Here is a 27,715-nt window from a genome sequence, read left to right on the forward strand (position 1 = left end):
TTTCATTGGCTTCAAAACGTCTCATCTTTCTTGTAAGAGTAGGCTCTATAATATTGTTGATTAACGGCGATAATATCTCTCTACACTGAATTTCTGTTCGAAAACATTGCGGAGGCAACTGCCGCTTTGTGCATGCCTATGTGTTTCATGATCATGAGTCACAACCCCATCCCCTCGCCCTAGTTCACTGCAGCTCGTATTAGTCAGTAACTAGTTGGTCAATTCTTATGTGTGTTTGGCCCTTGGACTAGTTTGTACACTTGTTTCTTTCTTTCTTTTTTCCATCTATATATTTCTCTCATCTCCTTCTCTGTCCTTCTCTGTTATCTCTTAACATGGGCGTCCGGAAGGGGGGCAAGGGGGGGCCGTGGTCCCCCCTGGAAAACGAAAGTCAACCAAAAATTACATATTTCACACATATAATTTAATTTCAGCCACAATAATGTGTGTTAATTATTGCACGAACATGATAAATTCATATTTAAGCAATGTTTTTTGAGGGATGAACACTATTATTGGGGAAAATATGCCACGTTGCCCCCCCCCCTGGAAAAAATATCTTCCTTGTCCCTCCCTGGAAAAAATCCTGCGGACGTCCATGTCTCTTAATACTTTCTTCCTTATTCAGTTTCGCATTTGTTATTTCTCTTTTTCAGTTCTCATAATCCCTTCTGGCCTCCCCGATGGCGTAGTTCCAATGTCGTCGCCTTGTAATCAAGGGGTTCCGGACTCGATACCCGGTGGAGGCACATAGTGGTTCGGATTCCACTTTAAACTGCAGGTTGAGTTCCGATTAGCCTTTCTGTGCATAAAGTGGATTTAAAAAAAAACAATTAAATTCAATTAAGAGGCCATAGTGCGGGGGCAACTAACTCACCCCCCTAATCGCGCCCACTGATTACGGAAGAAGAAAGGCGCTAGAAAGGTGTGAAACGTCGTGTTTCGAAAATGCGTTTCGGTTTTGAGCTGGCGAGTGTAAAACGTGTCGACACTTGCTTCGAGAGCATGACGTTTCATCCTCTCTGCAGATCGTCCCGTTAGACATATGAAAGTGAGGCCGTCTTTTACTTTCTCATTTAGACCTCTTCTGAGAACAAATTTCCCTTGTTTAACTTTTCATTACCTTCTGACGCTAATGAGATGCGGATCTGCACATTTAACGGAGCAGCGTAACATAGCAAACACTTTCTTTTTTCGAGCCGTGCTGTAATATCTTTCTCTGTGACTAGAGTTAAGCCAGGTTTTATTGCAAGATTTGTTTTATTGTCGCTACAAATGTTAAATTACCGTTGATGAAGATGTTTTGCATTCTTTCCTGAGAATTTTCTTATGTATTCCAAGTATAGGCTACGTCACCAGCTTGTTCCTTCCTATTTTCGCTTTATTATGTAAATATTTTTATGCTTTCCCATTTTACGTCGCTTTTCTGTCTTTAATCTAATCGCGACGGTGAGGACGAATGTAGACTGGTGTACAGATAAAAAGAACCAAATTGAAATTGCAAAGTTTTGCCATTGTTATAATTTGAATTTGAAGTAGGTCAACCTTTTACAAAAATCTTAATTACTATGTGCAACAATGACTATTTTATTGGGAATTGCAAGAGCGACGTACAGTGGGATGCATGCATATTACCAAGCAAATTGTCCAATCGCCGGGTTTATTCTCGTGAGTTTTACGCAAAGAGTGCAAAAGAATTGAAACAAACCGCTAAATTAGCTGTTAGTATAAACAACAATCCTTTCCTTAAACAGAAACACAGGTCTTTACTTCATAATTAGAAACATCCGGTCTGAGAGACCTTATTTTTTAATATTTGTATTACATTTTTTAAAGTTTTTTCAGACAATAAAAGGGCAAAATTATGATTAATAACTCAAATTTATTGAAAACTAAAATTACATGGGAAGAAAACTAAGAAAAATATATTATGTAAATCACTTCCAACCTTGGCATAGAAAATGTAATGCGAAACACCCGGTCTGTTAGACCTGCACGTTTTCAAACAACAATAAGTCTCTCGTAACAAACAGTTACAAACTGAGCAGTAACTTGCGCAGAGTGTAGGCAAGAGGTTGATAATAAGGTACTGTGGAGGGGGGGGGGGAGACCAAGCTAGTCTTGGGGAGAGACAGCTCAATCAGTGTTGCCACACTGTAGAACTACAAAACACTAAAGGTCTCGCAGACCGATGTTTCTGTTTAAGGGAAAACACGTTGGACGCAAGAAAAAATAATGAAAGTAGTTGTGGACAATTCGATTTTTAAGATTTTACTGCTCTGAAATCACATGCTCTCCTCCTCTCTCGGCTCCCCTAGGGCTACACAGGCACTTTATTTGTATCTTTCCTTGTTTTACTTTGCTTTTCTTCTGTAGGCTAATCGTGGAGGATGAGCGATAATTACATGAAATGGACGAGGCGACACTCGCGCATCCCATACTCAGAAAGTTACTACGAGCTGTTTGCAAGAAGGAAATGCACTTTCAAAAATTAATGTGAAGAATGTTATATATAAAGCATCTCCCCTGAATCAAAACCGTTCCGGGACGCAACTAAAAGTGAATTATCTGGGGGGTGGCCATTCCCCTTCACTTCGAGCACTGCAAATATCCCAGGCTCGAACTCTGGTCAATTGCGTTCCATCTTCCAATTCAGAAGTACATAATTCAAAACCATCCTTGCTCTAAACCGAATATGTAGAAAAGCGGCGCGAAATAAAATATAAATACACAATACATTTTGCTTCAATGCAGAAGAGTGTAAATAAGTCACAGTATTAAATTATGGAATTGAAAACCTAATATAATTTGTACTAATATTCAGGGTTGGAGTTAGTAGCACAGCACTTCTATCTAACCTAACCGTCAAGTCAGTCAATCGGATTGCTTAAAATTGTTGTGGCAGCAATCACTACCAATATTCAGTCTGATGTCTTGAAATGTCTGTAATTTTCCATCAAATCCCCTTCCATATGGTAAATGGCAACAAAAATGTTTCAATTTCTTATTCTCGGTAAATATTGTTAGTATTTTGTTTTTAGGCAGATCGCTGACACCCGAGCGACTTGCAAAAGTAGGCTAGTCACTCTGTGGGACGACCTTTGCCTATGCAAAAATTCCCTTAGCTAGTTTGGCTAGCGTGAGCCAAGCGTTACCAAGGCTCGTTTATTTTCCTTACTCATTAGTTTAAGGCACGAAATCAAACCATGGGAAACTTACCCTACATCTAATTGTCCTAAAGACTGGCTGCGGGAAGTTGTATTTAATTCATGTTCATACACGTAATTTGAAAAACACTAAGTATACGTCAAACCATTTTATATAGAGTAATTAATACTAGCTTAAAGTAATCCAAAGGATTGAACAAGTAATTCATTATGTTTGTTTCAAAGGTCAAAATACCATAGAATTGTAAATGATGTTTTGCTGCCATCTGTTGACAACTTTTGAAAGACCACCAATCTGTAAGGCTTCGTGCAGGTGTTCGGCAATTTTCGTGTCACGTATGCAGGAGGGCGAACCTCCGTTGGAGCGACGAAGAATGGAGAAATTAATTCTTTATAAACTTTTTTTGATCACTATAAAACAGGGGCGTATCTAGAGTTGGTCCGTATCCCCAACAACTATTCCTGATTCCTGTGCATATAACCTATGCGATGCGGTATTCTTTACTCTAAGGAAAGCCGAATGTAAATAAATTCAGGCTTTTCTTAAACAAAAAGTTTCACCAGACCCGCTTGGGAACTGAATGTGCTGACTGTGGCGCAGTGGTTAGCATACCGCGCTACAACGCCAAGGATCCTGTGTTCCAATTCTACCCTGAGCATGGGTGAGTGTCCCTTCGTCAATTTCATCCTATCATGACTCATCCTCATCACCCGGCTTGAAAGCACATATATTTGCAAATATTGGATAGTGTATGATGAGGTATGATACACATTGTCCAACATTAGAATGAACTTCTGCAGTCGTTCGAAAATACATTATTATACAATATTTAGTGGCGTGCACAAGTGTGGTTGGTGGGAGGTTATGTTTTCCCCCTTTGGCACAGTATTTCTAAAGAAAGAACGTCAAAGGTAGGAAAAGATAACAAAATGAGGGCGGACTACAAGATAAAGTGTACGTAAACCGCTCTCTTTCGAGAATCCTGGGCACGCCACTGACAATATTAGTAGTCGTTCAGTTGGTACAACAGTTTTAAACACCTTCACTATGTCACTGACACATCCAATTACATGAGAAATAATACTCCCCTTCGCAACTTGGAACTTTCATCGGCTTGAAAATGCTTAATCTTTTTTAAGGGTGTAACATTGTTTATTGACGGAATACAATCTCTCTACAATAAGTTTTAAGTGAAAATATTAGGAGGGGCAACTCTCCCCTTCAGGGACGGCGACAGGGGTGGGCACGGGTGGGCAAGCGCCCACCCAAAAATTCCTGTGCCCACCCGATTGCCCACCCAATCAAATTCAATAAGTACATATACTTGGAGATAGCTATATGAATGATTCGATAAATAAGTGTATTCTGGTGTTCATAAAAGGTATATTTTACTTGTGAATATTATCTATGTTAGAAATGTTCACATATTATTTTTTTATTTATTTGTCTCTTATTTTTTTGTGGCGGAAATTAAGGATCATGCCTTTTCTTACACTCAACCACATTATTATCAACCCATAAAAAGCCAATTTTGTCATTAGAAAGTGAAAGTAATTACTAGAGCTATTGAAACAAAAAACTGTGATAACTAATACTTCTACGCGTATGATTAGAAGCAGCTAGTAGACTTAGGAGGCTCAAAATTATGCAGTGTATGATCAAGATTAGATCAGAATTTAGGGTGAACTTGAGAACTGCAGCTCCGGGCCTCCGTGTATATATCCCAGCCTGGGTATGGTTAAAGTAATCTCCAAATAAACAAATAAAAACATCATCTTAGCGTTACTTCCTCCAGCAAACAATAAATTATTTCGACTTTTTAATTATTATTAGAATAATTTAATCAAGAAGACTTAGATGGGAAGGCCATGTGACACGAATGGCAGAAGAAAGAATAGTTTACAGGATTCTTGTTGGGGAAACCTGATGGTAAGAGACCAGTAGGAATGCCAAGACGAGGATGGAGGGATAACGTTGAGATGGACCCCAAAAAAAAAAGTCGGCAAGGATGGGAAAGATTTGATTGGTCTTGCCCCGCATAGGGGTAGATGAAAGGCTTGTGTTGCTGCCGCTATAAACCTTCGGGTTTAAGTATGCTAGAGATTGTAGTATAGTTTTAATTAGCTCTGCATTGAAATTCCCGAAGTGTCCCTTTCTTTATTTAATTGCAATTTTTATATACCTGGCATCTTCAAATACCAATATGCATGTGAAATATCAACTTTATATTCGTTCTAGTAATAAGAAGGATTCACAATAATCAGTACAATACCGAACTCAATAAATTTTGATAAACCAGTTATGTATGGAAAAAGCTACAGAATTACTCAATTGCTAATAAGTGGCTTATTATATGAAAAACTCAATATGCTGACCAAGGCAGTAATTTATTTTATTATAAAACATAAACTAAACGTAACGTTTCAACCTTCTAGCAAGGTCTTCTTCAGACTCTGCACAAAGTACAAATGTAACAAGGTACAAAAACAGGACGATATACTGTATATACACAAACATTGCTCCCCTACAGACTATTAGAAAGTTCTTCTGGAGCATATTGAATTTTTCATATCATGGAAACAAGGCTTAATGGTGTTATAATGACTTTATCATATTTAGAAATCCTCGTTCGACACATAAATTTTGCCTTATGAATCAGCTGAAAATGTCGACAGAATCTGTAGATGCAGCTGAAGTAAATAAAAAAAGTTATGTCACGAAGTATCCAGAAGACGTTTTTGTGAGTTTTTTTTAAGCCCAATATTATGCTCTGATAGGCTAATCGGGACAAAACCTACAGTTTAATGTGTAGTCCGAACCAGTGTGCATTGTGCTTCCAGCAGAGTAGGGGTGAGTCGAACAGGGCCTGTTCATTATAATGCGACAGTGTTATGCCATTGGAGAAAAAATATACAGAAAGAACTCTCAACAAACGTGTCATTTTACCTCTACAGAAGATGCGTCCATTTTAAGAGGGTGTATTGCCTGAGACAAATATTTGGGACTTTTAGAAAACAATGTCATTGTTCACGGAATTAGATGCCTTGGAAGAGTAAGTTGTGGATGATTTGTTTTATTTTAAGTCATTTCTGTGCTAATTTTGATAATGACGACGATAAGGTTAAATGGCGAAGAGATGAAAACGACGAAGGGCCGAAAACAAACACACGCGGACACTCAAAATACAACTCCCCATAAATTATTATTTCGATTGTGGTTCCAGGCGCCAGGAACTCGTTGTCCTGCAAGAATATAGTTAGCAGGGTATGCTGTACAGCACAGAGGTTGACATTCTAGTGCGTTCGAAATGGTCATGCCGTGCAACCCAAGTAAGTCATCTATGAAAAAATAGATGTATTATTCCTGGCAAGGTGATCAACTTCGATGAATTCCTTGTGTCCTAAATATTTTTGTTACCTCAAAAAATATGTTCATGTAACCAACCATACGTGTATTGCTTATCCCGCATGAGTAACATGACTTAGTTCAGAAAACGAATACCAACTTAGCTAATAATATCTTCAATTCTGAACAGATTTCTCAATCTTGCTTGTTTTTTACTTATGAGTGACATTTTGTCAAAATAGCCTTTCATTAGCCTAGGAATACCTCATGGACAACGAACTAACGTGTGTTTTAAATTATTTCTACTAAGACGTTTATTTTAATCCAAACATTCAGTGGCGGCGATTAGGGGGAGCAGGAGCTAGAGGATGCAGTCCCCCCCGACACATTTTGCCACTTTTTGGCATTTTTTGCCCCCGCACTATGACCTCTTTATGCTAAGCCTTTTCTACCAAAATAAAGTATATTGCCCTTGCCCCTCAAATGTTTACACCTAATCGCCCCTACTGCAAACATTCAGATAGATTTGTCAATTGTACAAACCTTGGAAGCTAAGAAAAATTACCCCCCAAGGAGTGAGATAACTCTTCAGTCAAAAACTCATACGATGAAACTACTATGCTCAGGAACATGCATTTAAATTACGAGAAACGTCACGATTGTCTACCATTGCACTTTATATCACTGTTGCCGAATACATAAAATCAAGTATGTGCCTTTTTTTTTGTTCACGAAGAGCAAAATGTGATGCAACACAAGCTTATAACTAATTTACATTTGTTTCATTATACACTCCTCACAAAAATTTTGCAATATTGTTATATTAGGCACACATGCCCGTGTCTATCACCTATTGTCTAACGTTACAATATTCCAAACTTTTTGTGAGGAGTGTATTGATATGCATGAAAGACTGTGACTGTGAATGTATGGTTGCACATGGATAAACACTTCGTTGAAATAATTGTGTCCATCAGAGGCAACCCGAAATGAAATTGAACAAGTTGCGACACTAGATTAGAAAATAATCAAGAGGAAAACCTGAAATGGAAAGGGAAAAGAAGCAAGAAGAAAATCGGGAGTGTAAGAGAGAGGGGATACATATACGTCTTACATGCACATGTACGTATATGGTCTTAAATTTATACTGCCCACCCTAATCTATCAATATGGAGCTTCTGCCCACCCGGTCGAAAAGTTCTGGCGCCGCCCCTGCTCCCCTTCTTGTCCCCATTCCCCCGTGAGCACGCCCATTCAACGTTGGCAGAGGAAAAAATCTCCGTTAAATTAAAATTACATTATGATAAACTAAATATGCTGACCAAGGCAGTAATTTATTTTATTAAAAATATAAACTAAACGTAACGTTTCAACCTTCTAGCAAGGTCTTCTTCAGACTCTGTATCAAGTACAAAAGTAACAAGATACAAAAACAGGGCCTTATATATACACAAACATTACTCCCTCCAGACTATTTAGAAAGGACTTAAGGACTATTATAAAAGGACTTAAGTTAAATGAGATGAAGACGACAATGTTTAGCTTAGACGTGAAAAGTATGTTCCCGAGCATCAAGAGGGGACACGTTTTGGACATTATTAAAAAGAGAATGGGACAAGAAATTATAGGAGAATGGGATAGTGAAAGGGTAGTCAAGGCTCTGGAAACCATTTGGAATAACGGTTACAGTATAATGGGAGATAAAATAATGTTAATGAGTGAAGGACTAAATATAGGTTCCAGTCTAAGCCCAGCATTGGCTGAATTGGTTATGAATGAATGGGAAAAGAAAGTGATAGAAAAGGGAGGTGACAAAATAATTCTGTTTTGCAGATATGTAGACGACTGTTTTGGCATATGGAAGGGAACGAAGAGGCAGCTTGACATTTTTGCCAAAGAAATTCAAGATGAAGAAAGAGGGATATTATTGGAACTTGAAATAGAAGAAGAAAACAGGTTAAGCTTTCTAGATATATTGATGAAAAGGAATAGAGGACATGAAATTGAAACCGTTTGGCATCAGAAAAAGTGTGCAGCAGGGGTATTCTGCCACAAAAGAAGTGATGTAGGTGAGGTGACAAAAATAAATTTTATAAAGAATATGGAGGACAGAATCAAGAAAATATGCATGAAAGAATGTGAAAAAGAAGGCAAAATAAATAGCCTATGGAAACAGCTGGAAAAGAATGGCTATGAGAAGCAGGATAGACTGGACATAAACAGAAGAAGGAAGAAAACTGGCAGGGAAGAATTGGAAGAGAAAGAAAAAGAGAGATGGTTTGGAATAAGGAGTATGGGGAGGACCACGGAAAAGATATGCAAAGTGCTTAGGAAAGCGGGAATTAAAACTTACAGGAAGGGAGGGAGAAGCATCTTAGGAATAGCGAGGAATGCTAACAAGAATAAGGAAAACAGAGAAGAGGAAGAGGAAGGGATTATCTACGAAGTGAAATGTAAAGAATGTCAGAGTGTGTACATAGGAGAAACGAAGAAAAGGCTGAAAGACAGGTTGAAACAACATAGGGATGATGTACGACTTAAGAGAGAGAGAAATGCAATATTTAAACACATGAGAGAAACAGGACACGACATAGAGTGGGATGAGGCTAAGCAGATAGGAAGGGAGAAGAGAATGCTAGTGAGAAAATGGAAGGAAGCCAAGGAAATAGAGATGAAAGGTGAAGAAGACACAATGAACTGGAATGGGGGACTGAAGTTAAACAAAGAATGGAAGAAGATGTTAGAAAGAGTGGAAAGGACAAGAGAGAAAGAGGAGAGGAGAAGGAAGAAAAATGAAGGAAAAAGATCATGAGATTAAAAGTCCAACCACATTCTATATGGAAGTAATTGAGTTTAGCCTTTGAGGTGAAAGTAAAGATGGTGAAAGTGAAAGTCACCTTCTAGAAAGTTCCAAACAACTTTCTAAATAGTCTGGAGGGAGTAATGTTTGTGTATATATAAGGCCCTGTTTTTGTATCTTGTTACTTTTGTACTTGATACAGAGTCTGAAGAAGACCTTGCTAGAAGGTTGAAACGTTACGTTTAGTTTATATTTTTAATAAAATAAATTACTGCCTTGGTCAGCATATTTAGTTTATCATAATCATGGAAACAAGGCTTAATGGTGTTATAAAATTACATTAACCTAACTCTGTGAAAGTATTCGCAGGGTCCTGTATTTATAGAAAAAAAAATCGATGATGAGGAAATTTTCGAATAATATATTTTAAAATTTTGATCATTTTGAAGTTTTGGTAACAGTCTGATATAGTGAAAACACATTTCACTCGTTTATTTCCGAAATATTTATATTTGTACTTACCTTATATGCATAGCGGAACATTTTTCAACTTGGGATTAAGTTTTTTCACTGAAAAAAGCTTAATTTTTCACATTACAAGTATTTATTGGTCGTTGCTAATTCGCTTTCGTTACACACAATATGGCGGGCAAATCTTGTCTCACGTTGTCTATCGTCAGCTGATATGCAGTGTCGTCAGCTGATATGCAGTGTTTCCAAACTTATGAACCGAAAAATGCCACACAAACTATTCACAAAGGTTTTTAAGCTAAAATTGACCCTGCATAATATAAGTGGCTGTAAGAGCTATAAAATTTAGTGCCTTCTCAGCTCTGTACCTCATTTAAGAAATATGTAATTAGTTTTCAGAATACCTGAAATTTTCAAAATGCAGTAACCTCAAATGAGCGTTTTATTTTCAGAAGAAGATTTCAAGCATACGCAAATTTGGTCAGAATCGGAGAGGTGTGTGTAAATTGGTTCATGACTTGATCCTACTACATTTTTAAAAATCATCTTAGTTGAGAATTTCGATTTTCATCACAGTGAGAGTTTCTTCCATAAATAATAAATAGGCAGTCTCTACTATCATCACATTGTTCTATTTTTTTAGGGGAATAAACATGAATATATCAAATAAACCCATTTTTCATTGAGAGGAGAAGAGTTAATAAAAACTGTAAAATATCAGTTTCCTCTATATTCTTGGGGCAATTGTAGTACAGTGGTATCCACTAGTATTACCATGCAAATTGTCCATCACCATGTTCGTGCACTTTATTTGACCCAATAAGAGCTTCAAGAATTAAAATAAAACTCAAAACAAGCTGTTGACAACTTCTGTATCAGCATACTAAAAATCCATCGCTTAACGCATACGGTGTAAGAGAAAAATTAATGAAAATAATCATGGACAATTTGCAGGGTAATACTAGTGGATCCCACTGTACCCCAGTGAAAAATCAATTTAGAGAACTCAAATTTTGCAAACTGAAGTATTTATCACACAATGCAATTTCTTTGCTCCTACATGTATTTAGAAATTGATAAGAAAATGTAACTTTATTAATTCCAAAGACTGATATGTATTAAATATATACAATTTATAATATTTGTGCATTTACTTGCAGCTTTGGGTTGTGGAGCCATGATGTCAGCTTTCTGGTGGTTAGTGGCGTGCCTCCTGGTGTTGCAATGGAGCCAGTGCCATGGCCAAGTGAACAGGGCTCCCTATTTCCTCCCAGGCAGCGACATGGCGCGATTCTCTCTCCCAGAGAACACCCCCGTTGGAACATCCGTGTACACCCTGCAAGGGGTGGATCCTGAAGGTTCCACGGTTCACTACAGCATCAGCGGAGACCATTTCACGGTTGACAAGAAATCAGGCATTGTGACTTTACTGAGGCCATTGGACAGGGAAACCCAAGATTTGCTGGAAGTTATTATCAGTATTACAGGTAATTGACAATCTTGGAAGTTATTATCAATATTACAGGTAATTGACATACGAGTTGCACTTGCAGACCACAACTGTTAGATGTGCAGATTTATGAATCATACATGGACACTGAAAGAAATTTGTATAAGAAGGGGCGAGGGGCAATAACAAGTTATTATATATTTTTCATTGTATTACTATTACATCTTTAGGAAGCCTTTTCTGCTCATCCACCAGATGATTAATTACATCTGGCACAACTGTTTTTCTTTATTTTTTACTTTTTGAACAGTTAATATATTGAAGGAACTTTATATTTATTCTACTTTGTTATTAAATTTTACACCTTGTGCAAGAAAAAGCTTTACAGTCCAAAGATAAATTTTAGTCATAAAGTTTCCCTTGTGTGATCTGTCTTAAAAATTCTAATTTTTGTAATTTTGATAATTATGGAACAAATTATCCTTTCAGATTAAATGGTAGAATATGAAAAAATGATTTTCGTCTTTTACGCCTCACTTTTTTTTTTACTTTGGTTGTTCTGTTAGTATGCTAATTAACTGACCTTTATTGTTATTACTGACTATAAAGAAAGCAAGCTTTTTACTTCCTCCTAATTTAAAATGAATGATGTAAATTCTCATGAGAGTCCACAGAATGGTTCCAGCACTCTCTCTCAATGCCTGTGACAGCATGTCATGCTGATAAATATATTCTTATTTATGTACATCAGTCATTTAACACCTTATTCATTTAAATGTGAGGAGTGCTTATGTGATTCTGACCTGGAAGTGGTATCTGTGAATTTTCACTGGTTAACATGTTCCTACTAAATTTCATATATACCAGTTGTGACATGAGCTATCTTAATTTATTACTACCTTTTTATTTATCTGAGACAGTGCTTGAAGAGAAAATTCTGAGATGGTGGTATGTTTGCTCTAGCCTTGTGGCTATCTAGCTAAGTGGATGCTTTACATACATTTTCCTAGCTCGGAGGATACCACCCCCTTGTATCCCCTCACTTCCAAGACTGATTTAGGAAGGTTTATGAAACTAAGTTTTTGCCTTAGAGTCAGTGATACATGATGTGAGTAATGTATCACATAATTTTTAATGTTATTCTGGAAATTTTATTTGATTTTAACCAATTCTGACATCAAATATATTTGCTACTTATTTTTCAAACTTTGTTTCCAAAAGCTGTTTGTCTTGATTGTCAATTTCACTGAAACTTAATGAATATCATTTTAGGCCTTAAATTCTGTATTACTTTGAAATTACAGTTCAAAATTATATATTAACTAAGATTAATGCAGTTAGATACTTGATCAGAAAAGGTGTTGATGTAATACTGTATGCTGATGCACTTCTCTGCTGAATGTGATATTTTCCAAGTTTTAGGTGACCGAAATAAAAACCATTACTTTTATCCTTTGTAAGTTATGGCAAAATTATATGATAAATCTAAATTTGATTGGTACATGCTTGTTTTCCTTGTCAATGAGTATGGAGTATAATTTATTGCTTTCACTGATCCATAATTTTCAATTTTTCTAGATGAAAAACTGGCAGGTATTGAACCCAACACAGTATCACTGCGACGTGAAATCCCAGTCCTGGATGTAAACGACAACCCACCAGTTTTCCAGAATCGTCCATACGCATTCACCCTTGCAGAGACAAGCGACATTGGTTCTGTTGTGTTTGCGAACATCTCCATCACCGATGCGGATGGTGGAGTGAATGCAGATATTAAACTGAAGTGCATGACTGAAAAGTCCCCGGAAGCTTGTTCTGTTTTCGGAGTTTCTTCTGAAAAATTTGGCGAAGGAGACTATATTGGAATTCTGCGGCTTTTGTCGCCATTAGACTTCGAAAGACGTTCCTCGTACAATCTAGTTTTGTTGGCTCAGGATTCATCGCGTGATATCAGTTCCCGACTCTCTGCCACTGCAAATGTGGTCGTGGAAGTGAAAGATATTCAAGATCAGCCACCTATTTTCCTCAATGCTCCGTACTCGGCAACAGTTCCTGAAGGTACTGCAGAGGTAAGACTTGTTGGACATTTTTGCAGACTCCCCTCCCTCCCATCCTTTGGTTGCTCTGTTAAAATATTATAGCACCATCACATATATCCCAAGAGGAGAAAAAATATTAACCAGAATATAAATTGAATATACAGAGTGCGGCATTGAACCTGATAGTTTTAATTACAAATAAAAACAAAACTCTTTCATGCAATGAAGTCAGTATAATACATGCTATACTACATCTGAAAGCATTTTAGGAAAATAGCATGAGTTGCAGTTTCTTGACGAGGACAGTTCATTTTTTGAATAGCACGCTTGTGAGGTTGCTGCCGTTATTGCGAACACAATCATTATGAAAAAAAATTCAAGCACAAAAGCACGATGTTGTTTCGACCACTGCTCTATGCTGATTGACATGCTTTGAGATAATGAACAGCTGAATGCCCTTACTTTGCACAACTTCCGTTCAGTGTTGATTTGAACCATCCGGTTCAGTTGCTCCACCCTGTACAGACTTTGTGGTTGGATATCTGGGGTGAGGGTGGGCATTAAAGAGCTGTAATCCCACCCTTTTTGGCCAACTTTCCTAAAAAAAAAGAAAGAATGTTTGATTAAGCCCTGGAACCTCCAGAGAAAATGAATGAACACAAGTCCTCTGCACAAGCAGTGACTCAGAAGGTTCAAGTTTGTGAGAGGGAAACATGACTGCAGGGTCATTCCATGTCAAATCAACCAATATTAAAATATTTGGTTGCATGACCATTTTAGAAAAATTTCATTTTTAGTACATACGTTTGTACATGTTTCTAGATATCAAAACCAATTTTTTTTAAAAAATATTGTCTTTAGTTTTTCTGGGGCAGCCATTTTTCCAACATGGTGCATGGCTTTTTTTTTTTGCTCATGTAGAAGTTTACAGAAACCTTAATATCTCAAAAACCATTAGAGCTAGAGATCTGAAACAAAATTCATTTTGTAGCTAATGAAGTATACTTTCTATGATAATCAAGTATGCTTTGCTATAAATTGCATCCTAAGTACGAAAATTATGGTGGAAATTTGGGTAACAATAGTTAAGAATTTGGATTTTTAAGCCAGATTTTTTTAATGAAGGGGTTTAGTCTAAGACTTGAATTTTTTTTCATGTGTAGACCTACCTGCAGGGTGTCTGCAAATAAAGTATCAGTGCTTAGAAATTAAAACTTTTATTACAGCATGGGCTCAAACATGGCAGTTCATTAAATTTAGACAGTTTTCAGGGTTAAATATCTCAGATGGGTCTTCTTCAAAAATTCTGAAATTTGGCACAAAGGAAGCCCTGCATGAACCTATCTCACAGTAAAAATCTCAACGTTTAGATTCAACTCGTTTTGGTCAATATGAGGTAACATATGTGATCAAATTTCTGACATTGCAAAGTAAGGTTAAGCTACATCCCATACTTAGAATAATGAAGTCTTTTCTGTTGGGTTAAAAAAGCCTCAGAAAATATAGTAACATAAGGTTTTAATACTTGACGTACCAGAAATTGAAATTTCAAGATATGACAATTGAAAATCTGCAAAATCTCATTGCCATTTGCAAGAGCACTGCTTTTCGTCATCCACTCACTTTCTCATCTTCTCTACCGTTATGCACAGCCTTGCCTCACAGATTACTGAAACAGGGCGAACTTTCACCTAATTACAAGCCTATGTATAGCATGCTAACATCATCACAGCATGTATCAGTGGAGTATAACTTGACATGTGCATGGACGTCCGCAGGATTTTTTTCCAGGGAGGGGCAAGGATGGTATTTTTTCCAGGGGGGGCCAAAAAGCCACATTTTCCCCAATAATAATGTTGTTCCCTCAAAAAACATTGCTTAATTTGAATTTATCATGTTCGTTCATTAATTAACACATATTATTGTGGTTGAAATGAAATTATGTGTGTCAAATATATAATTTTTAGTTGACTTTCATTTTCCAGGGGGGGCACATATGCATTTTTCTCTTTTTCATATTCTTGAAATAAAGTAGAGTTAATGAATGTATAAACGTTGGAGTAGTTGTCCTACTTTCTAGTTAATAATGTTTATTTATCAAGTTCGCCAATGATGTAGATCTTCTTATGGTGTTCTTTCTCGGTTTGCCTGATGGAGGTCAGTCATTGGACAGTACATCGTGAAATGTGATGTGAAGGCCTTCATTATTTGAGCCTTGAGAATAAAAACTTGATTGGTTGGTTGTTGTATGTTGGATGTATTGTTGCACAAGTAGAATGTGAAGAAGCTGATATAATATTCAATTTCCTTGATAATATTTTACGAACATGACCTACCTAAGCTGAGCCAAAATTTTCTGCATTGCTCATGCAATTCTTAACAATAGGAAGCAAAATGTATTGCTGTTTACTACATGGCAATTGTCATGATTTCATATATGTATGTGTGTAATAAATAAATTAAAAAAGATAATGTGAGAGAATAGTCAGTATACACTTTTATCTTAGCATGCAATGTTAATTTCATATTATTCATTGTCTAGTACTTTAAACTATACTCGAAATTTAGTGTTTAGGATAAGTATAGTTTAAAGAACTAGACCAGTGGTTCCCAATGTGTGCACCGCTGCACCCTGGGGCACCATGGCTGGCTTACAGGGGCACCACGAAATGTTCCAATATTTTCACTGAAATGATGTGATTGTACAAATACGTGCTTATTTAGTACTTTTTACATGTTTATTTTTTACTTCAGGCAAGCAACCTAACATCACTAAGTGAGCTTTGCAAGTGTTAGATGGCAATGTCTTGAAACACTAAGGGTGCCATGAAACGGAAACGTTTGGAAACCCCTGAACTAGACAATGGATAATGTCCAATTAACACTGCATGTTAATGTAGAACCATTGTCACTAACATTCAGAGAATGTAGAATGTTATTACATATGTTGTTTATATGTTTACGACATATGCTGTATGTTTGATATAATGTTGGAATGATATGAATATCTCTTTAATGCAGGGAACTTCAATTTTAACAATTAACTCAAGAGATGGCGACACTGGTGAACCAAGATCTATTCTCTTGACTTTGGAAGGGGATGAAGAGGGCTATTTTGAGCTGCAACAGACAAATGTAACTTCACAAGGAGTTGTTTCAGCTGTTTTAAGAACATCTGCAAAACCTCTTGACAGGGAAAATGCCAAAATTCTTCAAAATGGTGGAATATATACTTTTCAAGTCAAGGTAAGAATTCTTTTGTTTACTGATAGTCACATAAGGGTTCTCACATTTTGCCCAAATATTAAAGTTAATTGAAAATGGTCGGAGTTAAGAGGTACATGTAATGTTCATACCAGTGGCGAAGCTCCTATGAGGCTTTTGAGGCTTAGCCTACCCCAAAAAATGTTGAAATTAAAATGTTCTTATACCCTGTAACAATCAAAGTTCGTTAAAACGAATTAAACTATGTAATCCGAACATTTGGTTCCGCCGATCCTTCCATATATCTCGTCAGGCAGGCCAGAAAGAGAGAGCGCGTTCGGGCCGAACTCTGAGGCTTTTGACGAAAAGCCTCACGTTTCAAAGGCAGCTACAGCGTGAGCTCTGTGTACTGGGAGGGGAGGGGAAGGGGAAGGGACCGCCTATTCGCTGGATAAAAGCGGCTAGCCTCAGAACCAAACCTGTTGTGCTTCTTCTCGTGCAAAGTGTGTCCGTCGTTCACGCGCTGCATTGTTGAATGTTAATTTACTTCAAGTGCATCCGCGCGTGTGTTTGTGTGTGTGTCACATAGTGTATTTATGTTATAAAAATATAATACTGTGAAACTGTGTTGGAAACTCTAAGATGATTTGCAGTAAAATAAATGTAAGTGGACAAGACTTCGTGCTCTCAGATCCTTAACCTACGAAATATTGGACACACTGACTGTGCAACTGGAAATACGTTTTGGAGATCTTGAAAAGATAAAATTTGTTGAATTGGTAGACCAAAATAGCTTTGGGGAATATAAACTACATTTTCTTGTGATGAAATTAATTAACCTTCTGTCCACATATCCATTTTTCAACAAAGAACGATTAAAAAATGATTTAAAGAATATCTGTGATGAAGAAAAGCATTTACCTCCTGCAGACCTTCTAAAATTCATAGTTAGCAATGATCTTCAAACAATCTACAAAGAAGTAACACAACTTATGAAGTTGGTCTTGACATTCCCAGATTCCTCCGAAAGAAGTATGAGCACCCTCAAGAGAGTAAAAAAAAAAAATATCTCCGTGATTCAATGAAAAATGAAAGATAAAGTTCTCTCAGTCTCAGTACAATAGCCATTGAAAAAAAAAACTGGTTAAAGAACTTTCTATTGATCAAGGCTTCAAGCAAAGAGGAATTGATACTTTTGCGACCAACAAGAATCGACGCATGAACCTGCTGTATAAAAAAAATATAAGCAGATTTTTCAGCCTACCCAGTATTTACGCCTTAGCTTCTCCACTGGTTCATACCAGATTCTTAAAAAAAATATTAACTTGCTTTATATTGTTTTACGTAGCTTATACAAGTAGATATTTACCATTTTCAGTTGCATAATTGAGGTGTTGAACGAGAGAAGGACCAAGCCACGAACCTATGAAAATTGAGTTTTATGGTGGAATGAATGTGCCTGCCAACATCTTTGATAATTTCGCTAACAGTAGCATCGTAGCTTGGCTCCACAACAGTGTATTGGCCAAGATCAGAATGTGGGAAGTGTCAGTGTGAACCCTTAGGAGTGAGAGAATGGATCAAACTGCACGTGGCTTGGAACCTTCTCTTGTTCAACATATCTATTGTAATCTCTTGCTTATTTGTTACTGTTAAATGTCTAAATGTTCAGTTTCTTTTGGTTTGAGAAAGCTTGGGTCATCTGGTAACATAGATTTATTAAGGAGGTCAATGGACCATTTGAAATTTTATATCAGATCTGTAGAACATCAGTTGTCGGTATTGGTAAATTTTATGTCGGTATCAGCCACAATTTCATATCGGCCCATCCGTAAGCTTTGTTATATTCTTATATTTTATGAAATTGAAGCAATATCCTACAGAATATGAGCAAATTATAATTGTGTCTTGAATTTGATGATTGAAATCTCTATTATAAAACAAAGCCAATTTCATTTTGAACTTGTGAATATCACAATGAAATTTTTCCAAATAACAATATCCATTATTTTATGTAGTCTTTTCCAAAGAGAATACAGTACTAGTTATCTGACAGAATGTCCTGTTTTTGAACTATGACATTTCATGAATGATCAAGAAGGAAGAAAATGAATATACACATATATTTATTTTTCAGGCTACAGAAATGATTAATAATGAACTCTTTGGAGAAGAAGCCACGTCTACAATAACAATTGTTGTTACTGATATGGATGACCAGATTCCAGTTTTTAGCAAAGAAAATTTCCACATCAATGTTTCAGAAGATATTGGTAAGTATAATATCTCTTCAGCTTGGTTAGTAAATATTGACACTACTTTTTCAAGCTTGCACCTGTCTTCAATATTGAAAATTATTCTTAAGTTTATGATGATAATAGTTTGTTGGAAAATGGTGATTGCTATTTATGATCTAATGCAGTTTATTAGTTTTATTAGTCAGGAAATTTACTCTTGCAGGAAAAGTCAGGGAAATCTACTCCTTTCCTGGAAAAATCATTGTTTTTGTTATAGGAAAATTCTTGCAATAGAAATTACAAAAGGATAAATTTGCTACAGCAGATTTTACTCACCCTGGTTTCTGGTCTTCATGTTACACAATGATGTTGGTCCACAACACATTCTATTTGATTATCATATATACACCTTGACTTATAACAATACTTGGACTCTGCAAACAATTTTTGTAATATATTAGTATTACTTTTAATCCTTTCTTAATTTCATTTTAATTTTTATTTAACAATTGCTTAAGTTTCCTACAAACAGAGAAGTTATGTTTTAAATTTGTTGTGGACAAACTGTACCTCATTTTGATATGCTGAATAGGCTATTAGCAGTAGTAGCAGAGACTATAGACGAGAAAGTTTAATCTGATTTGACTCCTACCAAAAACACCATTATCATCTGCAGGACATTCTCTGTAAACAAGAAAATGTTTTGTGGGAGTGAAACCAAGTTAAACCTTCAGCCCTACGGCTGAGCTGATATCAATGCCAAGATATTGGTATCAGCTAATACCAGCGGTATTGGTATCAGAAAGTGTAAGTTAATTTTTAATTACCAATACCAGCCGATACTTTTCAGGCATTTTATTTTGTCTGCAAAAATACAGGGTTATTCATTAGTTACCTAGTAACTCCATTTGTATAATATACTTACTTAATTTATTTACTGCATTAAAATCTACATAACTTCATGTTTCTTGCAAAATGTTCGATATGGCTCCCTTTTGCCACTCGGCAAATATTCCACCAATATGAAACTTCATCCCATATTCACGTAAGCATGGCTGCATCCACTTGTAACTCTGCATTGGTAATCCGTTGTCTCAGGCCATAGAGAGTTGACAGCATAGGCGTAGCTACGGGGTGTGCCGGGTGTGCCTAGGCACACCCTAATGGGCTGTTTTATCAAAGAGAATTAAAGACAGATATTTCAATAAGAGAGAAAATAAGCGGCAGTTTGTAAGAAGTTGAAATTGTCATTACTTGGTACAAATGTGTGCATTATCGCTGATGAAACAGGTGTCTATAGATTTTCGATTTTTTGATGTCATTGGAGAAAAAAGATATTTACTGCATTCTACTCTGTACTGCAGCAACTTTCTTCTATACCTGTCACAAGCTGCACAGCTTTCTCAAGTTAAAGCTAAATTATGAGCAACTCAGAAGCAGGATAGATTGGAAGCCCTGCTCTTGCTATTTGTGGAACAGGAAAAAGCTTAGGCTATTGATGTAAATGAAGTTATTGATAAGTTTAAGAACATTGTACCTTTTGACAGACATCTCTTGTTATAGATGACGTGTATTTTGATGTATTTGTTTGTAACATTTATGAACATTTTGTGTGTGTGTGTAATTTCTATGCAATTTGATTTTTTCTACTACATATATTCAGAAATTTCCAACACTGTCATTTAGTGAATTTATATTCCTTTACAAACATCAGTGCAGTTAAAGAGCCAAGTGATTGTGTTGCAAAATATGCTATTAAAAAGGTACAAGACCTAATTTTTTTTCCTTTGTGCACACCCAAATATAAAGTTCTAGCTACTCCTATGGTTGACAGTCTTTACTGGAGACAAAACTTTTCGATACGTAGTTCTGAAATGCTGTTGAACATGTTTCGTGAAACCACAGACAACATTGTGTGTGCTCCGCACCGCTGTATGACTCCATGTCAACTGGTTTATTGGTCAGATACACCAGTAACAGAGCGACTGACCTCTGACAGCCTAGAGATGAAACTTCATGCTATGGCACATATTTAGAACCACATTTGAATCAATATTGAATAATACATTCGTAGTTAGTCAGCTTTAGTTTTAGTTAACTAAATTTGAATAAACATGTATAAGGACAAGTTACATAACAAAACATTGGCAAAATTCATTGTGTAACAGTTCTTGATCATCTCTAATTTACAAATAAAATTTCAATAAAGGAGGCATGTGTTCTCCCAAATCATAGCAATGAAGCATATGCATTAGTAAAATAAAATAAGTTATGAATATATCACAAATAAGATAGAATTGCTGTACGATGAAATTAAACTTCCTTCTGTTTGCAGGTAAAGATACACCACTTCCTGGATTGAACTTGGTTGTTCAGGACACAGATGTTGGCGATAATGCAAAATACTTCTTGAAACTAATAAATGTGAAAAATTCAGAAGGCGTTTTCAGTGTATATCCATCATCAGCAATCGGAAGAACTCCAGTGATCATAAGAGTTGGAAACACAGATATGCTTGACTATGAAAACTCCGAGTTACGGGAGTTCATTTTCGATGTTGCTGCTGTTGTGGATGGCAGAATAGTGAGCAAATCAAGGATAACTGTGAATCTTGTAGATGCAAATGATAATGCCCCATCATTTAAGTCTTCATCGTACAACTTCAAGGTGTCTGAAACTGTAAAACCAGGCTCCTTGATAACAGAGTTACGTGCTATGGACCCTGACAGTGAAACATTCGGGAAAATTTTGTATTCTGTGAAAGGTTTTGGTGCAGAAAAGTTTCGAGTGGACAAAGACACTGGCGAACTTTTTGTTGCAGAATGCAGTCAGGAGACATGTCTAGATTACGAGACTCAAAAGTCATACTCCTTGACGTACACGGCGACTGATGGTGGTGGTAGAATATCAACTGTTAGTGTTGTTATAGAAGTGGAAGATGTGAATGATAACAGGCCTATGTTTGAACAAAGAGATTATAGAAGAACTCTGAGGGAAGGTTCGTCTATTTTTGAGCCTCAGTTATTCATTAAGGTAAGCAGTGTTTCATTTGGAGCAATTATTTTAAAAAAATACTTGGAAATATTTAAAACTGTGAGGTATATGTGCTACTAGTGTTTCATACAATATATGAAAAGATGAGTAACTCTTCGTGCACATATTTACATAGATAAATGATGTAAATAAAAGATATAAAAGTTCATTTTGCAGTCCTCGTAAATTACTGACCAAAGTGTGCTAGTTGTATAATTCCCTGGAGAAGCCTACATTTTCTAGTTAGACTCTGTTATGTTCATCAGTCATGTGATGTCATCAGCATAATCCTTCGCCGTTTCCTACCTTTGGCTAGGTCAGCATAGAAGTCAAGCCTCTCCATTTTTTTCTGGTCTTCCACCACTCCTCTCTTTCCACGGTGATCCAATCTTGTCCTCTTCTCCTAACATTCTTCACTATCTGCTCTTTCCACTGACATCTTGGTCTCCCCTTTGGCCTTACTCCCACTCCTTGTGCATCGTAAGCTCTTACTGGCAGTCTTTCTACACCCATCCTCTTCATGTGTCCAAACCATCTCATCTGTGCCTGATCTATTCTGTCATGAAGCTTCACCACCCCCACTGTCTGTCATATCTCTTCATTCCTTATTCTCTCCCTTCTAGTCTTCTGAATTTCATGTCCACTGTCTGCATCTTTCATTTGTCTCTCTCTGTCATTGCCCAAGTCTCTGCTTCATACGTGCGTGATGTAAAAATTAAAAATTAAATGCACTCAGAAAATGAAAAATGTTATTCCTGAAATGAACTTTGAGTCGTATTTTCCAAAGTACTCACACACATGGTGAATAAAAGACGTACTAAGTTATTTTAACTATATCTTCATCCAACTTGTTACATAAATGTGATGTAAAGTGATAAACAGATGAAGGCTGTCTCTATCTGCAGACGTTGCAAAGCTGCATATCTGCAGCGCTGATCTTGGATTAGTGATGCTAGTGTCAAATGTGTAATCCTCTGTGTTTGGGACAGGTGAATGGTTTTAGGATAGGGAAAAGGAGTTTCTTGATCATGTGGTTTCCTCTTCTGTTACAAAATCAAAGGATTTTACTCTAGTTCTGAGCCTGAGAAAAATCCTGATAGGGGGTTGAAATGTTATGTGTTAAGTGTTTTTTATGGAAATAAAGACTGCCTTGGTCAGCATATTTAGTGTTTTTAATACAATGGAAACAAGGCTTAACAGTGCAAAATTTATTAGTATTAGTATTATTGCTGTAAATAAACATATATCTGGGCTAAATATTAATAAATTCTGGCTTATTAAACTACTATGATATTTAAAAAGTACGAGCTGCTCTGCTACAACATAAAACAGAAAATAGTAAAATTCGCAACACTATCAAGAGTGGAAATAGGGTAATTACTACTGGAATAAACATTGGTGTTCAAAGAAAGTGGGGTGGTATTCCTTTAGCGTACAATACAGTATTGAATAATTTCATGTACATGTTACTTAGGCATGCTAGTATCTAGTAAAATTATACCATTTACATACTTATGCTTAATTTAACATAACATGTACAATTATGATGATAACTTCATAATAAACTAATTCAATTTTTCAGGCCACAGACATAGATGGTCCTGACCAAGGAGACGGAAAAGTGTTTTACAAAATTACATCATCTAATGCTAAAGACAATGTGTTCTTCATCGAACCAGTTAGCGGAGAGATTAAAATGAACAGGCCTGTAAGGGCAGCCGACACACCAAACGGCCAGTATGAACTAAAAGTGCAGGCTACAGATGGCGGAAAACCTCCTCTGCATAGTGAAGTTAATGTATACATTCACGTTGGCATCGATGGTAATCAAAGACCGATCTTCCGGAACGAGCCGTACAATGCAACAGTGAAAGAAAACACGCCTGTCGGCATGCAAGTTTTCCAGTCTGTGGCTACAGATCCTGATGGCCTGGATTCCCAGCTAACTTATTTCATAGCCGGCGGAGCGAGGGACAATTTCGTAATTGATTCAAAATCAGGTAAAATTTCCATAGCTCCGGAAGCTAATCTTGACCTGGATAAAAATGGCAGAGAATATGCAGTTGTCATCCATGCAGTGGACAGTGGAACACCGTACCAAGAAACTGGAACTGCCACTGTCATCATTAACGTGGAGGATGTGAATAACAAGCCCCCTGTGTTTTCTAAAGAATCGTATGTGAGATACATTTCTGAAAGTGTGGTGGTTGGTGAATCAATCTTGAATGTGACGGCGACTGACCCCGATTCGGATGCGAAACTTGAGTACAAAATAATCGAGCCAATAAGAGCTGCGGACAAAACTGGTGTAAATATTAAGTCTACAGTGCCATACAATTACAAAACAGCTTTCAGGTATGATATATGTCAACTACATAATATACATACATTCGTCACTTTCTGGGGAAATAGTTATATCTCTTTTGCATTTAGAAACTGATAGTATGGGTATAATATTGAAAATAGGCCTCTCGAGAATGTTTGTCGTTTAATTTGGAGAATGTCACAATAAGGGCTAACGTGGAAATAATGCTTCTCATTGGTCGCACGGATTACTATTGTGATCCATGGAATATTATAGTGTTTACCCATGATGTGGCCGCGGTGGCTCAGTCGGTAACGCATCTGACTACCATGCTAAAGGTCCCGGGTTCGATCCCCGGCCGGTTCAAATCCGGGAACTTTTCTAATGATGGAAGCGGCCCCGGCGCCCACCCAGCGTCGAATAACATGGGTACCTGGGGGAAACCCTGGGGGGTAAAGGCGGTCAGGGGCGTGATGCTGATCACATCACCCCACTCACGACCGGATCAAGAAAGTGTGGGGTGTTACCCCCACACCCCCTATATGCCTTCATGGCGTGCTGCTATGCACAGGGGAACACTTTACCTTTTTTACCCATGATTTGTCAAAATGTATCTGATTCTATAGCTAGAATGTCATTTTTAAAGTATTCTGGTTCACTTAACAAAAAAAAATATAAGTTATTTCTCTCAACACATTACAGGAGGGAGGAAATACTAAATCTAGTGACATTTGAATGTGATGAGACCAAACAAAAATACATATCTTAGAATCTTACTTTTATAATTCTCTTTACACACAAGATTCACAACAGGTTTTTGGTGATATGGAAACCCCTACTTCATACTATTGTAACAGATTTTAGAAATATTTACTCAGTGACCTGACCAGAAATTTGAAAAGAAGGGGTATGATGTCTTATTTTTTAGTAGTCTTCCCTATATTTTGTTATATTTTCCAGTATTTAAAGTAATTTCATTTGGAGATGCTGAGTCAAAGTGGGGGAAGGGCATTATAGTGCCCACGAAGCCCCCCCCTCCTCCTTTGACATGCCACTGCATGAACTTACATATATGAAAATACTACTTGTCCGAAAATGATTGTGCCCCACTGGAATGTGAGATCTACAAGTCAAGATTGGATCTTTTTTTTTTCAAATAACGAGTGAAGGAACAAGGTTGCTGGACTGCTCCAGGAAGGTACACTGGGAGCCAAGGTCAACAGTGTTGCCAAATGCCAGTAGCATATGAATAGAAATGAGTGGATCAATATTGTAATCCTGTGGTATTAAGGAAAATGTACTATGGTAACACCTAATTCATTTTTCTAGCATCAACTCGACTACAGGAACTGTCACTATTGCCCAACCATTAGATCACCAATCCACAGCAGTTATTATCTTCACTGTTGAAGCCAGGGATGTGCAGGCTGTGGAAGACGTTGAAAATCAAGTGGCAGTTGGTATGTATGCTAACCTAAATGTGCATCATTGAAAAGTAGTTTTAAGGGTGAGTAAGGAGTTTCCTTCCACAAAGGGGCAAATCAGAGAAAATTCATGGCCTGTTGTTGGATGTAAGCTGGATTTTTATTACTGCACTTATGGAAGTATGTAAATTTTACTTAATATAATTGCACAAAGCAAATGAATGGAAAGAAAAGAGTTTAAAGATTAACATGTTAGACGAAAAATAAAGAGTGCAAAAACAATGTTCTGATTAGTGAAAAATTAAGTTAAAGAGGGATTGTTGTTATTCTCCATAAGAAGTACTTGGGAGCTTGACACATTTGTTGATGTTATTTTTTAATAGCTTAATGATTCATATAAAGAGCTGTTTGCAACTGCCACATGAGGACACATACATACTCTCCAAAACAACAAAGATTTTTTACATTATTCTGGTGCATTTTCACCAAATGGAATTAGAATCGGAAATTATTTGTAGGGCTGAGCTGAAATGCTGATACTCTCACCGATACCCACCGATACCAATACCGATAATTGAAAATTGTTATAATTAAAAGTTGTTCAAAATATTGATTAATACTGGTTTGTAACTATTCCACTCCAATTATATGCATCACTTTACTGAGATTTTTGCTTCTAAATATTCAAGAATTACATCATAATATGTACATACATGTTATGTTATGTTATCACAAAATTAAGTTTTTGACACAAAACTGGTGTAGAATAAAAATAAACTTTGAATTTTGCATACTGTCCAGGAATATTAATTACACTCTGCCAAAGTGCTGATTGCAAATTTTGTGGAGCTTGTGAGGCTTGCGAGCGTGAGTGCCGGAAAAGTATTGGCTGATATTAGTAAATACATTCCAACTGATACTTTCCAATACCGATGCCACTGATATCGGCTGATAGTGATACATCAGAATCGGTATCTGCTCAGCCTTAATAATTTGTGTGAGCAAAGTTCACCCCGTGGTGAACCACTTAAATGTGAACTCCATGTCCGTATGGGTTATGAATATGGAAGATGATGTTGCTTTGATCTTTTGTTTAGTTTAACCTCCTGGGATCTTAGGAACAAAGAAATAGATTATTTTTTATGAATTACATAATGTAATTTAGCAAAATAATCCTGGATGCTGTTTTAAAGAGGTGGTTGCTTTTCGATTCTGCCTCCCCTCCCCTCCAAAGTTAGGCTCCATGTTATGCCCATGCTTGCTGTTGTAAAACCTTTGTGTCACTTGTTATTTGCTACTTTAGTGTGAAAACCATGTCTCGTGGGTCCCTTGCCCAAGTCACTTGCCACTTGGCAAGAAACCACTGTCATGTACCCATTGTCATGCGTAACTTTCCGCTTTGGTGTGAAATTTTATTTACATACAAATTGGATGTGAAAGGAAATAATGAAAATGGCATTGGACAATTTGCCTACTAGTATATTTGCATCAACTGTACTTATCTATTCATTTTCAGAGCCCAATAGGCCAAGCCCAATTATAGTGTTCAAATTACATAATATTAGTGCAGTAGATTCATTGCAATGTTTCAGTAATGTATTTTTTTAAGCTTGAATAAACTCATAGCAAAAATATCAATGATCTTTTCACTTGCAATAGTGTTGAAAGAGATGTATGCTCTCCACACTAGAGAAATTGAAAGAACTGTCGTTTTCGCTGTCTGCCAATGAAAGACTGTGTTCAGTGTGTGTGGTCATTAATAAACTTTCTCGTGATACTTTCAGCTGAAGTAACCATCTACATCCAAGCCTACAGTGACAGCAATCCAGTATTCGCATTGCCGTGGACTCCGAGCAACCCTATTGTCCGAGTGAACGTACCCGAGGAGCAAGAAATCGGAACAACGTTGCTCACTCTGTCTGCCAAGGACCCCCTCACAGGGAAAGCAATTCAAAGATTCGAAGAAGTTCCTGGTTCGGATGATCATGACTTTGTATCGGTTGGCTCCAAATCGGGCAATATAATTCTGAACAAGAAGTTGGATTTTGAGAGTATGCTGGAAAAGGTAACAGTTATTTGTGCTAGAATAGTTTTATATTTAAATAGATTTTTCTGTAATGGAACTAAAGCAATGGAACTTATTAGTTGTATTCTGATTGGAAGTAAATTAATTAGAAACATATAAATCTCTAAGCTTATTTGGAACCTCTTGACCGAGATGAGGTGAATTGATTTAAAT

At 36.8% G+C, this 27,715-nt stretch overlaps 1 protein-coding gene and 1 non-coding gene across 2 annotated transcripts in view; one reads left to right on the forward strand and one right to left on the reverse strand.

Moving 5' to 3' along the window:
- Cad74A (cadherin 74A) overlaps positions 1–27,715 on the forward strand; it is a 111,730-nt gene that overhangs the window by 23,918 nt on the left and 60,097 nt on the right. Inside the window, exons 2-9 of the mRNA XM_083134428.1 lie at positions 10,945–11,271; positions 12,813–13,303; positions 16,295–16,519; positions 18,615–18,750; positions 21,050–21,747; positions 23,330–24,102; positions 25,382–25,512; positions 27,261–27,541. Of these exons, the coding sequence (XP_082990554.1) occupies positions 10,962–11,271; positions 12,813–13,303; positions 16,295–16,519; positions 18,615–18,750; positions 21,050–21,747; positions 23,330–24,102; positions 25,382–25,512; positions 27,261–27,541 (3,045 nt within the window). The 5' untranslated portion in view covers positions 10,945–10,961. The remainder of the gene's footprint in view (positions 1–10,944; positions 11,272–12,812; positions 13,304–16,294; positions 16,520–18,614; positions 18,751–21,049; positions 21,748–23,329; positions 24,103–25,381; positions 25,513–27,260; positions 27,542–27,715) is intronic.
- On the reverse strand, positions 3,039–3,195 carry LOC145997618 (U12 minor spliceosomal RNA). The gene has a single exon (XR_014443017.1). It is a non-coding gene; the product is annotated as a U12 minor spliceosomal RNA (small nuclear RNA).

Source organism: Lepisma saccharinum, chromosome 13, assembly GCF_977018435.1.
Source record: "Lepisma saccharinum chromosome 13, izLepSacc3.1, whole genome shotgun sequence".
In the NCBI taxonomy this organism is placed as follows: Eukaryota; Metazoa; Arthropoda; class Insecta; order Zygentoma; family Lepismatidae; genus Lepisma; species Lepisma saccharinum.